General features: G+C 42.2%; 1 protein-coding gene across 2 annotated transcripts in view; it reads right to left on the reverse strand.

The window, feature by feature from the left end:
* LTBP1 (latent transforming growth factor beta binding protein 1) overlaps positions 1-20,983 on the reverse strand; it is a 534,628-nt gene that overhangs the window by 245,311 nt on the left and 268,334 nt on the right. The window contains exon 5 of one of the 2 annotated variants that reach the window (XM_077283013.1): positions 11,355-11,522. The exons of the other annotated variant lie outside the window; for it this stretch is intronic. Coding sequence (XP_077139128.1) covers positions 11,355-11,522 — 168 coding nt within the window. The remainder of the gene's footprint in view (positions 1-11,354; positions 11,523-20,983) is intronic. 2 annotated transcript variants of the gene reach the window in all.

Below are 20,983 nucleotides of genomic sequence, written 5' to 3' on the forward strand. Positions count from 1 at the left end.
ATGTATGCATTACAAACTGTTATTTGTAGACTTTTTAGATCACGTGCTGCTCAACACATCATCTGCTGTAAGTATTACAAGCTGCAATCTAGAGACTGTTCACATTACGTTGTAATCCTCTATGGATAACTCCTGTGGGTTCTACAATCTTCATCTACATCCTGGTTCAGACATGGCATTAAACCTTTCTTAATTTAACTCTGTGATCCCGCTCTTGCTTAGTCTTAATTCTACATTTCTCAGTTCTTTAAAAGCCTTAGGCCACTTTCATATGTTTAGTGTTCGGTCAGTATGTTATCAGTATTTGTGAGCAATAACCAGGAGTGGATGAATTATGTAGAAGTGGTGACGTGTTTCTATTATAATTTTCTCTGATTGTTCCACTCCTAATTTTACAAATACTGATGTAAAATACTGACCAAATACTGAAAGTGTGGATGTGGCCTTAGTCTGTGTCGGCATCAGCAAACTTAGAAATGAGCCAACAAATTCTCCTTGAAGCACATCATAAGTCGACACGAAAAAGCAGCATTTCTCTATTAGGACAAATGTGGAAATGGACCTTTCAAAACCAGAAGGCGCTGAAACGGCGCTGAACCTGAGATATGAAGCTCAAGATTTGAACATTAAAATATTTAACATTTTGCAGACAAGAAAACATATTTTTTCTGCTTAACGTCCCCTTAATTGTCCTAGTAGAATTATATGCAAAAACAAGAATAAATCCAGACATTCGGAAATAAGAAGCAGGTAAAGAAGTTGAATGATTTGCTTCTGTATATATACAGTATGAGCATACTAAAATACGGTACCAATATTTTACTTAACAGAAACAAAATATTTCAGACATATAATTTCAATAATAAAGAAGCAATAAACTCTGCCTTTATATGTCTTTCTATTATTTCTACATAAGTAAATTGTAATGGAACCCAATTACTTACAGAGGCCAAAAGTAACACAACCTCTCATGAATAGTCTCCACTGAATAGCCAAACGCTTCATGTCTCTGCCAATCTCTTGATATCCAGTAGCACGATTTGGCAGCACGCATAGCTCAATATAATGCTTGTCAGAAAGGAAATAGGCCTTACATAAGGTATGGTACTCGGACCATTTTTCCAAATAAGGACTGAAAAGCTGCCTGTAAAGTTTTTCCAAGAAGCATATACCTTATCTATCAGACATGCAGAATTGTTGAATTAGTTTAGAAGTTACTTTTCTTCAATGTTCCTAGTTATACTATGTGATTTCATCTTGCAGTTCTATAAGAATGTGAGCAGTACATTTATACTCAGTCTGTAAAGGAATTTTCTCGCCTAAGCCTCAGACTTGCTAATTGGTGGGAGTCCAATAAAATGAACCTCTACTGGTCAGTAAAATGAAGTATGAACCGGGCCGAGTTATATGGTGCCTGGAAGGCATGATGCATCTTCTCACGCTTGGTGGGTGTCTCGTGAGATCCCTCACAGTTATATTCCTAGCTAAGAAAATTAGATTTTGCTAGAATATAGCTTCATTTCTGACCAACGGGGTCCAACAACTGGGATGAAAATATTGCACAGTGCCTTTGCGGTATAGACACTGTATGTACTACAACCCAGCCTCATTCACTGTAATGGGGCTTAGTTGTAAATCTCTGCAAAGCTGCTAGAAAAGATTGGTGCTATCCAGTGAAAATACAGAAGGTGCCCCACAAACCCCCACTGATCAAAAAACTACAGTACCTGGGTATTCATTACATAACCAGGAAAGTATGCTGTTTCATACTCTGACAAACCATCAAGACAGTCCCAGTGTGAGCTGTTATAGCCAACATAATGGGTGTCATTGAGTTTCCTAAATATGACTATGTACCCCTGATAGTGAGATTCAACAAGTGATTTGAGTGAATTGCTTTTTGGAAGCAAAGTGTTCCATTTAAGACTCTTTCAGATGAGCTTTTTCATGTGGACCATGTGTCTGTAAAAAAAAAAAAAAAAAGAACTGCCTATTCAAGTCCATGGGTGCACAAAATTTAAATGGATCCCAAACAGTTGACGGATGCCATACGGAGGTCATTTGGATGTAAACTACAGATATACAAATGACACACGGATAGAATACAGATGACAACACAAATGAAAATCGACTGGGTTTTTTTTCGGGATGAAATTTGGACTTTTCATAGGCTTGTGTGAATCCAGCCTTAAACACATGTCCTGGTCACACCATTGTGATTTACTGATCTAATACAATTCCTGCTACTCGCTGTTAGTAATGTTAAATAGCTCATGGCTCATGGAATAAGTTTCCAGTTAATTTAGTGAAAGCCAACGGAGAAAAAAGCAAACTTACAGACTGAACTGAATAACCAGCTGTCGGTTGTCATTTTTTGTCTTTTGATCTTCCCTGATGCACAAAAATACCTCCTTCTCTTTCTAGATCTAATTTCAAGAGTCAACTAATTATGCGCCCAGAAATGACATTATTTCACCACAAGATTTCTGTGTAAATTAGTCAGCTCTTGTCATCCCCTTTCTGGGATTCCTTGTTTATGACACACACTGGGAAACAGTCAAGCAGCTGGAACCTGTAAGTCAAGGAGTGTATAAGATCAAGTCAACTTAAAGTGCAATATTTTCCAATTCTAAATACGGTATTAGCTCTAAATATTTTGCCTAATATTGACATGCCAAAAAGTGTCAGGGTTCCTTGGGTATATTAACAGCAGATACAGTATATTTCTTCCAACCTGGCACACCATCATTTCCTGAGGCTGATTTGCATCAAATGCGTGCCAAAGGCAGTTTTAACCCTACTTCACATGCAATGTACTCTGCGCTTTTTTTTTTTTAATCGCAAACTACCACAAATGTGGGGCAAATTTCTGACACCTTCACAGTTGTGTAGAAACCGTGAACAATAAGAAAGCAATTTGCAATAAAATTCGAACATAGCAGGAAACCATTGCGTCTTTTCTGGAGCGGCTGTATCACAGCTGTACTCCATTGGAGCATGGTCAAAAATAAAAAAACACTCTAAGCAAAATATTCTATGCAATCTACAGGGCCTGTGAAGGCCAGACTTCATGAAGGCAATCGACTTGCCCTCAGGAATTAGCAGCGCTTGGCACGTGACGCATGTCCATCTCCGCGGGTGAGCCGCGGGTGTCTGTGGACGCATAGTGGATATGGGATTTCTTGAAATCACATCCACTATGCTGAAACATCTGGATGCTGCGGGTTGGATGATGCACAAGTACACAGCATCCAACCAGCAGCGTTTACTGATCGTGTGCACTTACCTTTATGATATTCATACGTAAATGGAGGCAGCTATTGCACCCCTCTGCCATGCAAACGAGCAGAAGGAGCTACATACAGAGCCAGAGTAACTGAACCCGTGATGATCCCTTTTTTTCATATGGCCACCAAAATCCAGCCTAACGTAACCTAGTTATTTCCGTTCCATAAAAGCTAGATTGAACACCGTTCATGGCCTGAAGGCCAAGAACCGGGAGGACACGTGCGCCATGCAGCCATCCTTTCACTGGGTTCTGTAACCTTACCACACAGCAAGTATGATGGGAATGATCTGATGATACAAAATTCCTGTACATGACAAGATAAGACATATTACTCCTATATAACATGCGGAATTCCTTTCTTATTCATCTTTTCATACCATATGGACAGAAATAAACCAATGAGCTCTATTAAAGAACCTGAGAATAAGCAGAGCAGTATTGTAGCGGAACTCGCCGGAGCTGAGTTACAGCTGGAAGACTTTGCTCAGACCGAATGTATACTGTAGTTATTATACTATTGCGGTATAACATTGACTTACTGCAAAAGCTTTGCGTAAAAATGTTCAAAACTGGTGCAACACATAAAGATAAGGATTAAATAGGGTTAAATGTAACATTGGTAGGGGCCATGGAAGGTAATAATACATATATAATATCAGAACTTCACCTCAATATCAGTAAGGCCGACGTCACACATCTGACATTCACAGCACGAGTACTGGCCGTGATGTTCGGACCAGCCATGGGTTTCCTTACACACAACAGCCTTAGGGGAGGTGCAGACGGCCATAGATTCTCTCACCCAAGAGTATCAGGCTGATTATGCAAATGACTCTCTGACCAAACTCTAGTTCGGAGTGTGATCGGATTCTTTTGGATGAGGAGAAGGTGGAGAAAAATATGTCTCCATCTTCTCCATTCTGTCAGATATCGGAAATGGGACTGCACTCATAATATCTGAGTGCAGTACGATTTTTCCAACGCACTCTGAGTTTCATGGCTGAGTGCACTCAGAACTTCGGATCAAACTCGGGCATGCTGCAATTTGTTTCCTGGGACTGACACTGTAGAAAACAACGGATAGCACTCGTCCGATTATTATGGTCGTGTGCACAAGCCCTCAAAGTCATAAATGACGGCTGAGGTACCAACATCATGCTCCATAATCAGACAGTGAATGTCAGATATGTAAAACCAGCCTAGATTTGTATGATCTACACACAGTCTGGCAAACCTTTCAATAACAGATGCTTCAACCTGTTTGGCCACCAACTAAAACTTATAGCATTGTCTTTTAGGGGACAGCGCCAAAAAACACATACAATTAGGCATAGGTTTCTCTATTTGAGTTTGGAAGGGTGAAATTTACAGTTATAGACGTAAGGGTATCTGAACGTGACTTGACAGGTTCACCCACCTGGAAAAGACGTTGTGTGTGCATACCTTGTTAAGGTCATAGGTGGATATGTGCACATGATTTGGCAGGTTTGCCTGCCTGGAAAAGATGCCACCTGCATATACCCTTACACCCATGACCCGAATAATATAAGCACACACGACTAGTGATGAGCGAATATACTCGTTACTCAAGATTTCTCGAGCATGCTCGGGGGTCCTCCGAGTATTTTTTAGTGCTCAGAGTTTTAGTTTTTAGCGCTGCAGCTGAATGATTTACATCTGTTAGCCAGCATAAGTACATGTGGGGGTTCTGTAGCAACCAGGCAACCCCCACATGTAAATCATTCAGCTGCGGCGCTAAAAACTAAAACTCCGAGCACTAAAAAATACTCGAAGGACCCCCGAGCATGCTCGAGAAATCTTGAGTAACGAGTACATTCGCTCATCACTACACACGACATCTCTTACAGACGGGTGAACCTGCTGAGTTCAAAATGAAGACACTTCACGAAAGGTCAGTGCTTTTCTCCCTTAACGTCTTTTTAGCGTATTTCTCTAATCGCTTACTGAACAAGTTCTTTGACCGGCAGGCAGATTTTTTGTGTCATTCATTTACACTGGAATATTCCAGACATTTTTTTTACCACCATTCCAAAATTAAGAAGCCGCTAGCAGTTTTTCTATTAATAACGCAATAAAAATATTCAAAAAGACACCCGGTCATCTTTTGAGCCTTTTAATTGATTTGTGTTGTAATTAAAGAGTGTCTTAAAAGTAGAAAACGCCTGAAGAATGGTCCACCCTTCTTTTAACTACTTGGAATTTTTGGAAACCTGAAGTGGTTAAAAGATGCTCAGAAGCCTGAACATATGAACAGCAAGTCATTTTTACATAGAAAGGCATTTGTTCATTATTTTGAGGATTTCAAAGTGCTTTTAAGTTGGTTTTGGAGAGCATGTTGCTGAAAAATACATGTACAAATACCCTAAGTGTCAAGAATGCGCCTTGTTTTTTTCACACAACAGTGCCATAAGGGCCAAACAAAAAAGATAGTCAGCCATTTGTCTGTTCCAGCCCAAGATATTACAGTATGAATCACGCTCTATAATAATAGTAATATTTTGCCCCTTTTCATACCCAGTCTGTATCAGGCAATACGGCACAACCTGTGAATCAACAGTAAGTGTTTCTGTAGTATGCCAGGAAAGGATTAAAGAACGACTACGCCACAAGTACTGTACATATTCCGAACAGCTGTTTTACTCATTGTAGCTCGTTACCTACAGAATATATAGAAGAGTCTACAGCATGGCTCAGGGGAGGCCATGTTGTTCTTATTAGCTGCCAATGAAAAGCCACTGACATTATCATATTCAATGCTCGCGTATAGGGCGGCATACACAATAGAGGCTTGTGGTGAGGTTAATCCCATTAGAAACCAAATGTGAATGTTTCATTTTCTTTGTCGGTAATATCCAGGCACTGTCACAGCAGAACATCGCCTGAGGTGAGAGCATCTGGTTCATTTCCAGCAACTACAAGTCATGACAGGTAAATTCCTTCACTGTTTGTCAAACAGACATATTTTCGAGAGCAATCAAACAGCATTTCCAACAAGAACCAAGGATGAGAATGTAAACACGATGAGGGGGATAAGGGTTTGCTTTTTCCATTTTTAAAAATTACACACATTGGAAGCGTGTAAAGATGAATCAAATTCCTAGCAAGAATTTGTGTGAAGAATTCAATCTCCAAAACTTTTCTATCACATCATTATGACTCATGCAGTACGATGACAAAAGACTGAGTTATTATGTTACAACATACAGTATTTGGTTAAAGAGGACCCGTCACATCTGCTGATAAGATAAGGTTTCTGGAGCTTCTTTCCTATTATTTCTGTACTATGTGTATACTATAATATACAATATAATATGCTATAAAGGAGAATGTCCAACCATCTGTTCCTGACCTCAAGCTGAAGCGCACTTCGGTTATGCAACAGGACAATGATCGAAAACACACCAGCAAAATGATCGAAAACACACCAGCAAGTCCATCTCTAAATGGCTTACGAAAACTAAAATTAAGACTTTGGAGTGGCCTAGTCAAAGTCCTGACCTTAATCCGAGCGAGATGCTGTGGCGTAGCCTTAAAATGGTGGTTCATGCTCGGAAGCTGCCCAATAGGACTAAACTACAATTCTGCAAAGATGAGTGGGCCAAAATTCTTCCAGAGCCTTGTAAAAGACTCACTGCCAACTATCACAAATGCTTGATTGCAATGTTGCTGCTAAGGGAAGATCCAACCAGTTATTAGGTTTAGGGGTAATCACTTTTTCAATTTTTTTTGTAGTTTTGGATTTCTTTTCCCTTAATAATAAAGACCTTCATTTAAAAACTGCAGTTTGTATTTACTTGTGTTATTTTTGTCTAATATTTAAATTTGTTTGGTGATCGGAAACATTGAAGTGGGACAAACATGCAAAAGAATAGGAAATCAGGAAGGGGGCAAACATTTTTTCAAACCACTGTATATTCAATATAAACTGTGTGACTATGTCATTTCAGGTGTTTTTCCCCATAGCTTTGTCTACAATCTTAAAAATCTTCTTTTCTCTCCCCATGATCAAAAGATTGGCCCATATGTGATATGAGGAAAGTACTCAGAATTTTAAGCCAATCAAATGTCGTCTACATCTGCTCTCCCGACTTCTCACTCAGAGCACGAAGTCTCAGAGAAAGAGAAACTGCAGCTGCATCTGCCTCCTCTCCCACTGCTATTCACAGTGTTAAGGTACCGTCACATTAAGCGACGCTGCAGCGATAGCGACAACGATGCCGATCGCTGCAGCGTCGCTGTTTGATCGCTGGAGAGCTGTCACACAGACCGCTCTCCAGCGACCAACGATGCCAAGGTCCCCGGGTAACCAGGGTAAACTTCGGGTTGCTAAGCGCAGGGCCGCGCTTAGTAACCCGATGTTTACCCTGGTTACCAGCGTAAAAGTAAAAAAAACAAACAGTACATACTCACCCAGCGTCCCCCAGCTTCTGCTTCCTGACACTGACTGAGCTCCGGCCCTAACAGCACAGCGGCTTTCACTTTCACTTTAGGGCCGGCGCTCAGTCAGTGTCAGGAAGCAGACGCTGGGGGAGGTATGACGCTGGGTGAGTATGTACTGTTTGTTTTTTTTACTTTTACGCTGGTAACCAGGGTAAACATCGGGTTACTAAGCGCGGCCCTGCGCTTGGTAACCCGATGTTTACCCTGGTTACCAGTGTAAAACATCGCTGGTATCGTTGCTTTTGCTGTCAAACACAACGATACACGGCGATCGGACGACCAAATAAAGTTCTGGACTTTATTCAGCGACCAGCGACATCACAGCAGGATCCTGATCGCTGCTGCGTGTCAAACTAAACGATATCGCTAGCGAGGACGCTGCAACGTCACGGATCGCTAGCGATATCGTTTAGTGTGACGGTACCTTTACTCTAAACGGATTTATCAGGAGTTTTCTGAATATTTACACTGTATGCTGGGAGTGAATTACAGATTACTGTAATGTGAGAAAGATGCATTTCCGCCAATCAGAGGTAAATCAGGTGCACGGTCACTCAATTCATGTTTAATGGGACTTTCAGAGATAGCCAAGTACTGCGCTCGGCTGTCTTTGACACTCCTAGAAGAATAATTGGAGCAGCAGTGCACTTAATCAACCACCTCCCCGTTCACATGGGGCTTTTCAGAGCCCCAGTTCTCAAGATCGGCTTTGGTCCCATTGATCAGGAAGAATTCCTTATCCCTTAGATAGGGCATTAATTCCAAACTTGAGAATAACCCTTTAAGGTAACGTGATTATGACAAGACTGCGGTTGTTTCGGTCCATTGCGGCATTGCATCTGCTACTGACATCTGAGCTAACTATGGACAGAAATATGTGCTGAATCACGGCATCAGCACGGTGGACAAGAAGTGAATCAGACAAGCAATGTGAACCCAATAAAAGCAAACGAAAGAAACCCTGACACAACTAAACTCACAGCTGTCCACCTGTTGATCTCGGATACATTTAGACAACCATGTGGGCTGACTGCTAGGAAAATATGTGTGTGGTATAGGCTGAGCATGGTTCAGCAGAGATATCAACCAATAGATGTGTCGGAGCTGGAAGGGACCTCCAGGGTCATCGTGTGCAACCCCCTGCTCAATGCAGGATTCACTAAACCATCTCAGACAGATGTCTGTCCAGCCTCTGTTTGAAGACTTCCATTGAAGGAGAACTCGCCACCTCTGGCAGCCTGTTCCACTCATTGGTCATTCTCACTGTCAAAAGGTTGCCATACCATGTGTGTGACCTGGGCAACTACAAAGGGGCCTACTGCCACTTTTTTTATATAGTTACTTAACGGGACCGTGCTAATCAATTTCATGGCTCACAATTGCTTGACAATTCTTAGAGATACATAAGGGTCTCTATGATGACATATTAGAGAGCACGGGGCACCCCACTGTCTGTCTCTGCCCCAGAACAGTATTGCACTTTTGTTCTACCACCATGACCATCTCTGAAGCAAATTACAGCTTTTACCTAGTGCTGACACAGTGCGCTTTCATGTATCATAGGTTCACTTTTTGATTGCAGACAAACTTAGACTTTTTATTCTTGATCCTTAAAAACTATTGTCAGCAACAGCTCGAAAAATGATCATATCTATAATATCACATACACGCTCCTCAACATTGAAATTGTGACTCCAAAAAGGAAAAGTTGTGAGGTTGTGAGGTTATGGAAATCTCAGCATGGATAGACATGGAAATGATGAAAAATGTTCAAAACATTTTGATTTATTCAGTATGGAGTGTGGGGGCCATGTGTACAATTGAACATGTCTATCGATCCTGTGAGTTCCAGAATTCCACGTCTCTTCTTTCTTGGCGTTGCGTTTTCACTGTTGAGGCATGTATATCATTCTGTGCCCATTACAAGCGAACCTACAGTTCCAGTGCGCTGATTTACTGACGCTTAGAAACGTCTATTTTCCTAGCACATGGAAAGCAGACAGGGCCCGTAGGTGCCAGAAAAGTGTTTAGAAAGCCTACTGAGAAATTACCTGAAAAGTACAGTAAGGGATGAAATATTGGAATCTTTCAAGTGTTTGCTACTTGGGATAAGTGGCACAGTAAGCTTATTTTATGTTATGAAAATGAATGAAGAAAATGTAGACTTAGAGAAAGAGCCAGCAATATAAAAATGGGTTTATTCAAGGGATTGGAAACAATCTGAGCAACTAAGAACCAAACTGCATCCAGTATTGTCTGAAGAATACAATAAGCATCCTATTTTCTGGATAGGTGCAGGAGATATATGTGTTAAAGGGAATCTGTCATCAGGTGTTTGTTCCCCCATCTGAGAGCACCATAATGTAGGGGCAGATAACCTGATTCCAGCGATGTGTCACTTACTCAGCTGGTTGCTGTCATTCTAATAAAATGTTTTCTCCGTTGTAGATTTACCAGTCCTCTTAATTTCTGAGCTGTGTAACTCCGCCCACACCACTGATTGGCAGCTTTCTGTGCACACTGTAAATTAGTGGTGGAGGCGGGGTTATACAGAGCTCATGAATATGGAGGACTACCTGAAAGCACATTTACTAGTCCTCTAGTGATAATCTCCTGCTCATAAAACAGTTATTTTTATAAAAACTACTCTGAGCAGCCCAGTAAGAGATACATCACTGGAATCATGGTCTCGGCCCCTACATCATGCTGCTTTCAGAGAAGGTACAAAAAAACCTGGTGATAGGATTCCCTTTAATAAGGTTGTGCACAACAAATACACATATGCAGTACACAATCTGAATGATATACCTTAATATTGTAACAGGTTCCGTCACTGAAGAATTAAAGATACTCAGCTCATATCCGACCCAAATAACCCTGTAAGGGCCCATTCACACACCAGTATTTGGTCAGCATTTTGAATTATGTATGTCAAAGACAAAACCAGCAGTGGAACTTACAGAGAAAAAGTATAATTGAAAGATTGACACTAGGGTTGAGTGAATATACTCGTTAATTGAGATTTCCCGAGCATGCTCGCGTGACCTCCGAGTATTTTTTTGTGCTCGGAGATTTAGTTTTCATCGCCTCAGCTGAATGATTTTTTACATCTGTTAGCCAGCACAAGTACATGTGGGGGTTGCCTGGTTGCTAGGGAATCCCCACATATAATCAAGCTGTCAAACAGATGTAAATCATTCAGCTGAGGTGAGGAAAACTAAATCTCCGAGTACTAAAAAATACTCGGAGTACCCCCGAGTGTGTTCAGGAAATCTCGAGTAACGAGTATATTCGCTCATCACTAATTGACACCTGTTCTGTGTTTTGGAGATACTCCTGGTTTTGGCATATTGCTAAAAAATACTGATGTGTGAATAAAGCCAAAAAGCAAGCATTTCCCGCCCCAACAGTTGTCACACCACTGTGAGAAAATATAATCATGCACAGGTGTCAACACTTTGTGCACTTGCAGTGGGTTAGTAATTAACAGTCCACCCAAATAATCAGTATAATCTATAGTCGGACTATTTCAGTGAGCGCCACTCCCCCCGTGTTCTATAAAAGCATGGCGGAAATAATACACAACTATCACATCTGCACTTACCTACTCGGAAGTTACTGGAGGTCAGCGTGTCCGCAGCATGACCGTTCTCACTAATAAGCGTGGTCGTGTTCCCCTTCTCGCAGTTGTTATGACAGCGCCCCTTGGTGCAGGTCACTTTGCAAATGCTGGGTGTGAAGACCACCTTGATGCGCCCTGTCTGGTTCCCCACTGCCAGAGGAGGCACAGAAAAAAGGAAAAATAGACAAATCAGCTTGGTATCCATTGGTTTCCTCCCCAAGTCTGGACAAAAAAAAAAGTATTAAAAAGACCAATATGAGGGAGAAGTGAAGCAGCTCGTCAGTGCTCTCTGCTCAGTATCCAGTGGTGTCCTGAATCAGGAGTGGGAAGATTAGCAGGCAGGACTCCGGGAAATACTCCAAGACCACATTTAAAGTCAAGTCACCGGAGTGGGATTAGTAATCACAATGCTGCACTTTATTCACCGGGAGAGTGAAAGTGTAAAAAAAATGAAACGTTGAACACGCTGCATGACAGCTTACACGGCCAGCTCTGACAGGCAGATGTAATGCAGTAAGGATGGCGGAACACCTAGGGGAGAATAGGCTCCTGTGTCTCCTCGCATACTCCAGCTGTTTCTGCCGTTATTAAGTCACTCTCTTCCCCTCTCTCTCACTAGAGCCCGTCCCCTGGAAATGTTTTAGGCATGCGGCGTGTCTGAGAACATCTGTCTCAAATCTCCTGGCACCATAGACGGGAGTGATCAAATCTTGTTTGTGACGCAGCTGCCTGGGTCCAATTTTTTTTTTTTTATCCACTACCTCTTGGCAAAAGTTCCCCTTCTGGATTTCGGGATTATATAGCTGTAGTTCATTATACCTGTTCGGGGGCAGAAATCAGCGACTACCGCTAATAGCTTATTAGACCTTTCCTGATTTATTTTCCTTGTCAGTCTGACTTCATCTCGAGCACATTCATGTCAAAGTCGAAACGAATCCGTGATTGCTTTAGAAAGGCATCACTATGTGTGGAAGGATGGAAAGTCTTCTAACTGGCTTATAGACTTATGCAAATGTCTAATGTTTTCAGAGGGGGATAAGTTACAAGTGCAGTTTCCTTAATTAAAAAGGAAATCTAGTCACTTTCTGACATCGAAACTAGACCTGTCATACGCGTCAGTAAGGCTGGCACCACCATGCTCCTAATGAAAGGACCACAATGCTCTATTAAGTGCCCAAACCTCCTTGGTCCTACCGGAAAACCGCCACATATTGTACATTTGCATAATAAGTGTGGATCGCAGCTCTTGGATCTGCACAGAAATAAACTTTTAACGTCTCCCATTTAACCCATGAAGGAACTGGCCAATTATGACCTCAAAGTGGCTGTCCACATCAAGACTCTGCTTTCTAAATGCAGACCCGCTGGCATCCAGCTGATCAGAGTGGGCCAAGCAGCTGAAACTTCTGGCGATCAGCTGTTATTGTTGGGTGAATCTGTGGGTGGCTGCACAGTATTACATGGCCCTCAGTCAAATGAATTTTAGACATGTAATATATATGTTGTTCCGAGTTCTCCAGTTCCAGCAGTTCTTTGAGGTAATAAAAGGCCTTCCCAAGTGGGGGATATCCCTACATGTCTATATTCTATTAAAAAATGGCATAACCCCTTTAGGGATCGCTTTTGTTTTATCGGATAGCACTCGACTAAATGTTAAACTATGGGACAATGCAGAGATTTTTTTTTCTAATGCCAACTCAGAAAGTCTATGGGGGGCTCGTGAAACATTGAACTGCACTCGGATGTCATCCAACTGAAGCTCGATTACGGCGGACACAATGGAGGAGATGGAGACATTAACTTCTCCATCTTCACACCTGTGCTGTGATTTTGTCATCGCATCATAGTAAGGTGACACTCAGATCAAACTCTGACAGAGTTTGATTCGAGTTGCATTATCATAATCGGCCCGATTCTCACACATGAGGGAATCAACGGCCATGTGATCGAGCCCTTAAAGAGATCCTCCACCAAAGATAGTTTTGTCAACATTACTGATGTCTCCAGTTTTTATGCTTTGTTCCCACAAAGAGTATTTGGTGAATATTTGATGTCACAGATTTCCTTCAAACTCTCACGGTGCTAGCATGGATCTCACCGAGGTCACCGCAGTTCAGCCCAGCTGGGAACGCAGCCTCAGTGACCAGATAAAACCTCGATAACGTCACCGCCGGTCACTGACACTGCACTCGCAGCAGCTCATTCACCAGAGATTCTCAGCCTGGACGGTCGCATCTTGGCACCGTCCAGGTTGAAAACTATTTTTCCCCCAGTCATGGATTACGGTGTGGGACAGAAGAACGGATAGGTGAGGGATATTGTTGGTTTTTATTTTTTCTTTATTACAGGAGAACGAGGGCTTCGGTGGAATAGGTGTTTGGTCAGTATAACTGTGATTATTTTCAAAATAAAAAAGTAAAAGTGTGTTTTGTTTTATTTCTAATAAAATACTTTATTTTGGCTGTGTCTTTACTTACCATACAACTATAGGATTAGTAATGGATAGGTGTCTTATAGACAATAAAGGTGACATCAACCCCACAAATGTGAACCCCACTATAGGATTAGTAATGGATAAGTGTCTAATAGACAATAAAGGTGACATCAACCCCACAAATGTGAACCCCACTATAGGATTAGTAATGGTAGGTGTCTTATAGACAATAAAGGTGACATCAACCCCACAAATGTGAACACCACTATAGGATTAGTAATGGATAAGTGTCTAATAGACAATAAAGGTGACATCAACCCCACAAATGTGAACCCCACTATAGGATTAGTAATGGATAGGTGTCTTATAGACAATAAAGGTGACATCAACCCCACAAATGTGAACCCCACTATAGGATTAGTAATGGTAGGTGTCTTATAGACAATAAAGGTGACATCAACCCCACAAATGTGAACACCACTATAGGATTAGTAATGGATAAGTGTCTAATAGACAATAAAGGTGACATCAACCCCACAAATGTGAACACCACTATAGGATTAGTAATGGATAAGTGTCTAATAGACAATAAAGGTGACATCAACCCCACAAATGTGAACCCCACTATAGGATTAGTAATGGATAAGTGTCTAATAGACAATAAAGGTGACATCAACCCCACAAATATGAACCCCACTATAGGATTAGTAATGGATAAGTGTCTAATAGACAATGAAGGAGACATCAACCCCACAAATATGAACCCCACTTTCCACCGCTACAAGGCAAGAGGGAAGAGCCGGACAAAGCACCAGAACTGGCGCATCTAATAGACGTGCCTTTTCTGGGCAGCTGCGGGCTGCTATTTTTAGGCTGGGGAGCCAATAACCATGGCCACTTACCAGCCTGAGAATACCAGCCTCCAGCTGTCTGCTTTAGCAAGGCTGGTAGCAAAAAATGGGGGGAACCCATGCCGTTTATTTTAATTATTTATTTCAATAATTTAAAAAAACGGCATGGGGACCCCTCTATTGAAGCTTGCTGAAACTGACAGCTGAGGGTTGCAGCCCCCAGCTGTGAGTTTTGCCTGGCTGGTTATCAAAAATACAAGGGAACCCATGACGTTTTTTTTTTATTATTTATTTACAGCGCAGGAGTCGGCTAATGAATACACCGATTAGTCGCTCTTGCTCTCGCTGTTATTAGCGGCAGCAAGTGTAGGACGATGGGAGCAGTAGTCCCATCCACTGACACCAGTGACCGGAGGTGAAATTTATACCTCCAATCACAGCTGAGTGCTCACACTGTCTTTTGACAGCATGGGAACCACGGCTCTCTGACCGGCGGGGATTTCACTGCCGATCAGAAGCGATATTTGCTGCGCTGTCATGCATATCACAGAGTGACAAACACCCAGTTTTCGGGCAGCCAAACCACACGATCTTCCTGATGAAGTCCATGTTCGGTGTCAATGCCCAAACAGTAGGTGTTCGGTATGGATGCCAAACTTTACTGTTCGGGTTCGCCCACCTCTAGTCTTGATCGCATTTTTTGACGCTGTGGTTTTTGTCTCTTCTTGGTGTGTCATGTTTTAAATAAAACTGCTTTGTTTTTGATCATTCCTGACATTTTACTTGGACAGTCATATGTGGATTATATGCATTGTAGTTTATTTTTTACCTGAGGATTTTCCACATCTCTTTTTTACATCAGTATTTATCAGCCAAAACTAAGAGTGGGTAAAAAATGCAGAAGTGGTGGTGTGTTTCTCTTATACGTTTCCTCTGTTCCACTCCTGGTTTTGGCTTACAAATACTGAGGTAATTAAAATCACCAAATACTGATAGTATGAATGTGGCCTAAAGCTATATTCCCACAATGAGTTTTAGAAAAAATACAAGTAACCCATTTTAGGCCATGTGCACACACTGAGTATTTTTGTTTTTTACCTCAGTATTTGTAAGACTAAACCATGAGTGGAACAATCAGAGAATAAGTATTATTTTAATCCATTTACAGGGGACATTGGCTTCAGTGGATTTGGCGTTGAAACGACTATATGTGTTTTTGGTTATTTAATAAAGGAATCTGTGTCATTATTTCACATAAATGACTTTATTCTGGGTGCTACTTTTTCACAGTTTGACTAGGGGGTTATTAATGGGGCCGTCTTATAGAAGCCTCTCCATTACTAATCTCTAGGCTTGATGTCACCTGACAACCCTCCCATCTATCACCCCACTTGTCACTGCACCAGGGCAAGTGGAAAAAGCTAGGCTAAGTCCCAGATTTGGAGCATCTTATGGATGCACCATTTCTGGGGCAGCTGAGAACTGATATTTTTAGTCTGGGACGGGGCCAGTCTATTAGTATCAGGCCACAGCCACTTTTCCTGGTGTCTGCCCCTAATTTGATCTGTTTTGGCAGCTTTTGGGATCTCCTGAAGGTGTTGCCTGTATGTTTGGGTTTGACTCCCATTGAATTCAATGAGGTTCAGAAATGTCAGTGAACTGTTCGGCAAACATCGGGAAGTTCGCTGATCACAGCTGAACCGAACTGTAAAAGGTTCTCTGATATCCACTTAATACAAGTACAGTAAACTACACACGCTAAGTAATTATTAAAATTATTAAAAATCTCACGGATATCTATCTATCTCTAACTTTGCACACCTAACACCTTAACATCTGTTATTTCTATTCTGCATTGTATTCCAGTACGTGTCACATGGATAACGCACACAAACACACGAAAGACACACACAGATACTGATAACACCGAAACTGACTTCCAGGGGGGGGCCCCAAGTTATTTTTTTAAATCATTTATTTATTAGGTTAAATAAGGCTAAACACCCTTTAGTGTGATTGCCTGGGTGCTGCCGGAATACAGCAGCTGCGGCTGACACTGTGCATGCTACTAAATAGCAATGAATACTTACTGTCCTCCACGCACATAGTCCCGGCGTGGAGAGCAGTGAGTATTCCGGCAGCTGTGCTCTGATTGTAAGGAACGTATGACGTCCCTGCCATGCGCTGCTTAAAAGCATAAATCAGATGCTGGCACCGGAACAAGACACTGCAAGGGAGCGCAGGGAAGGTAAACAGGATGTTTTGTTTTTTTTATGTTTTTTGATGGGGGCCATGCATACAAGAATAGGGTTAAGGAGCCATGCACACAAAGAAAGGGATGAGGAGCCATACAGACCAGAATAAAGATGAAGATCCGTGAAGACCAGGATAGGAATGAGGAGCCATAAATACAAGGATGGGGATGAGGAGCAATGCAGACCAGGACAAGAATAGGGAGCAATGCATACCAGGACAGGGAAGAGGGGACAATGCATACTCGGCTTATACTCGAGTCAGTAAGTTTTCCCAGTTTTTTGTGGTAAAATTAGGTGCCTTGGCTTATACTCGGGTCGGCTTATACCCTGTCAGTGCAATTGTATTGAGGCCCATTTAGACAGGTAAGCATCTCTGCCTGTTTTTGGTTTGTCTTCTTGAATATTGGAGGATTTTTCCTCTTTTTGTGGTTTTCATGTTAGAGTAGGACTGGCAAACGTAAGGACCCTTGACGAGGGTTGCCAGCTTACATATTATGGCCAGAATATCAACCAATACCTTACATATATTGATATGTTTTTTTTGCACGTTGTATTTTTTTCGGGGCGCAGTTGAGCCCAAATGGTTCTGTACACTGTGGCCTCTGTTCACACAGGGTGCATTATCGTTAGCACTGGGCAGCCCGCCATAGGGCGTCATTAATAGGCTGAGAACCAGATGCTCTGCATTCCTTGTGTGAACACGCCACATACAGAGTATATATTTTTGTGCATTGGTGTGCCACACAGCCAATCCCTGATTGAATGCATGTAGAATAGCTGCGGAGACACCATCACGTGTTTCTCAACGCAAGCAATAAATAGCCAGGTCTTTCACCGGGAAGGAACAACCACGCGAAGGGCAGCATCCAATAAAGGAAAACCACCTATGCCAAAACATGGTATCCATCCACAGACAGCTTTTTCGGGGTATTTGCCCCTCATCAGAGTGGAGTAGGAAACTGGCTATTAGGAGCAGTGCCTAGCGATAATCCCAACAACAAAGAAAAATTGTTCCAGCTTCTTCATAAAAATTGATACTTTAATCCAACATATTAAAATAGAAAAGGACACACTCCTGGGACAATGCCATAGCACATGTGAAGAGAGCTACGCGTTTCGACCTTGCGGTCTTTGTCACAGCTCAGCTGGAACAATTTTTCTTTGTTGTTGGGATTCTACTACGTCGTGTCAGGACGAAGTTCCGTGCCTCTTGCATCTATCGGTGAGCTGGCTTTTTTTTTCTTTTTTGTTTGATTTCCTAGTGATAATCCCTGATTGAAGGCTGGCTGTCTCATTTGGTATTGCACCTGTGCAGTTGCCATTTTACTTGGGTCCGCTGCACCCTGTCAGTGCAACTGTATTGAGGCCCATTTAGACAGGTAAGCATCTCTGCCTGTTTTTGGTTTGTTTTCCGGCTTATACTCGAGTATATGCGGTATTTATTATCTATATCATATATCTAATATATTTATATCATCTATCTATATCTTTATATAAGATTACTTTATTATGTTTTTAAACTAGCTTTAAGGTACCTACAGTATTATAGTATGTAAAAGATTATGCTAAAAACGCGTTGCATACGGATGTCATACGGATGTTGGGTGAGAAAAAAAATCGTACATTCGCATTTCACTTGCATGACATATGATTTATAGCTTTTTTATGTTTGCCTTCTATCATACAGCCTTTTTAAAAAAAAAAAAGTTGTTGCATTGCCATATTTTGACAGATATAATTTTTATATGTTTGTGCCAACAGAGTCATGTGTGAACTTGTTTTTTTGCGGGACGAGTTGACGTTTTTATTGGTGCCATTTTCAGTCTTAGGGTACGTTCACACAGGACTTTTTTGCTGCTTTTTTTTGCTGCTTTTTTTTATGCTAATTTTCAGCTGCTTTTTACAGTACCAGTAAAGCCTATGAGATTTCAGAAATCTCATGCTCACACGTTGGTTTTTTGTTTGATCAGTTTTTTCTGCTTTGCTGCTTTTTTTGGACATAGGGCATGTCACTTCTTTCAGCGTTTTTGCTGCGTTTTTGCAGCGTTTTTTCACCCATTGACTTGAATGGGTGATGAAAAAAACGCTGCAAACACGCTGAAAAAACGCATGTAGCATTATTTGCTGCGTTTTTTGTGCAGAAAATCATGGCCAGCAGGAAGGGATCTCACAGCCAAGAGCTTAGGGGTGTGGTTAGTGAGGTGTGAAGAGCCATTGTGAGCCATTGTGAGGTGTGAAGAGCCATTGTGAGGTGTCCTGATTGTGATCTATTGTGAGGGAGTTCCTGGTAGTGAGGTGTGAAGAGCCATTGTGAGCCATTGTGAGGTGTGAAGAGCCATTGTGAGGTGTCCTGATTGTGATCTATTGTGAGGGAGTTCCTGGTAGTAAGGTGTGAAGAGCCATTGTGAGGTGTCCTAGCAGCTGAAAATTGGCATAAAAAAAGCAGCAAAAATCTGCAGCAAAAAAGTCCTGTGTGAATGTACCCAAAAAACGCACCAAAAACGCACCAAAAAAACGCACCTAAATTAGCATAAAAAAAAGCAGCAAAAAAGTCCTGTGTGAACGTACCCTTATAACATTTTTTGATCACTATCTATCTATTCTGATTTTTGGGAAGCAGAATGAACAAAAATCAGCAATTTTTCCTTTTTTATGCTGCTCACCGTATGGTAAAAGTGATAAGGCAGCTTTATTCTTCGGGTCAGTACAATTACATTTACCGTATTTTCCGGCGTACAAGACGACTTTTTAACCCCTGAAAATCTTCTTAAAAGTCGGGGGTCGTCTTGTACGCCGGGAATCGCCTTGTACGCCGGGTGTATATGGTGGGTGGGGGGGGGAGTGATCCTGATGACGACGAGGGGGCGTCTCACAGGAAAGTGAGTATCCCCCATTACCTTATCGTAGCGCTGCAGCGTGGGGTCTCTGTGCTGGGAGCGGCGGCTGCTGTGCTGTGCTGTGGCGGCTCCTCTTCTGCAGTGTGGGGTCTCTGGTGCTGTGGGGCGGTGGCGGCGGCGGCGTATCTTCATGCAGTCGGGGCTCCTCCGGCATCTCAGCCTGGAAGCCCCGCCGGCAACTCCATCGGTGTAATGCGCGCTGGCCTCCGGGAAAATGGCCGCTGCTTAGATTCAGATCTCGTGTCCCGAGATTTCGGGACGAGATCTGAATCTGAGCATGCGCAGCCCCCAGCGGCCGGGCCACCGCATCGCACCTATTGAGCTGCCTCCAGGAAAATGGCCGCTGCTCAGATTCAGATCTCGTCTCCCGAGATCTCGGGACGAGATCTGAATCTGAGCAGCGGCCATTTTCCCGGAGGCCACCTGACCGCATTGTACCGATGGAGTTGCCGGCGGGGCTTCCAGTCTTTGAGATGCCGGAGGAGCCCCGACTGCATGAAGATACGCCGCCGCCACTGCCCCACAGCACCAGAGGCCCCACACTGCAGAAGAGGAGCCGCCACAGCACAGCACAGCAGCCGCCGCTCCCAGCACAGAGACCCCACGCTGCAGCGCTATGATAAGGTAATGGGTGATACTCACTTTCCTGTGAGACGCCCCCTCGTCCTCATCAGGATCACTCCCCCCCCCCCAAAAGGCACATATTCACCGGCCCTATAAGACGGCATACGGTGTATAAGAAGACCCCCAACTTTTAAGAAGATTTTATTTTTTAACTGGTAAAGTTGGGGGGTCGTCTTATACGCCCAGTCGTCTTATACGCCGGAAAATACGGTATATTTTTTTAATGTTTTGGCGCTTTTACACAATAAAAAATATTTTGAAACAAAAATAATTGTTTTGCTTACCTCTACTCTGAGAGCTATAACTTTTTTATTTTTCCGCTGATGGAGCTGTATCACAGCTTGTTTTTTTTGCAGGACAAGATGATGTTTCCAACATTACCATTTATATTTACATTTGACTTTTTGATCACATTTTATTCCACTTTTTGTTCAGTAGTATGATCAAAAAGCATAGTTTTTTGCCACTTTTTTTTTTTTTTTTTTTTTTTACAGTGTTCACTAAAGACATTAACTAGAAGTTGTCAATATCAAATATGTGCACTTTATTT

Source organism: Ranitomeya variabilis, chromosome 2, assembly GCF_051348905.1.
Source record: "Ranitomeya variabilis isolate aRanVar5 chromosome 2, aRanVar5.hap1, whole genome shotgun sequence".
In the NCBI taxonomy this organism is placed as follows: Eukaryota; Metazoa; Chordata; class Amphibia; order Anura; family Dendrobatidae; genus Ranitomeya; species Ranitomeya variabilis.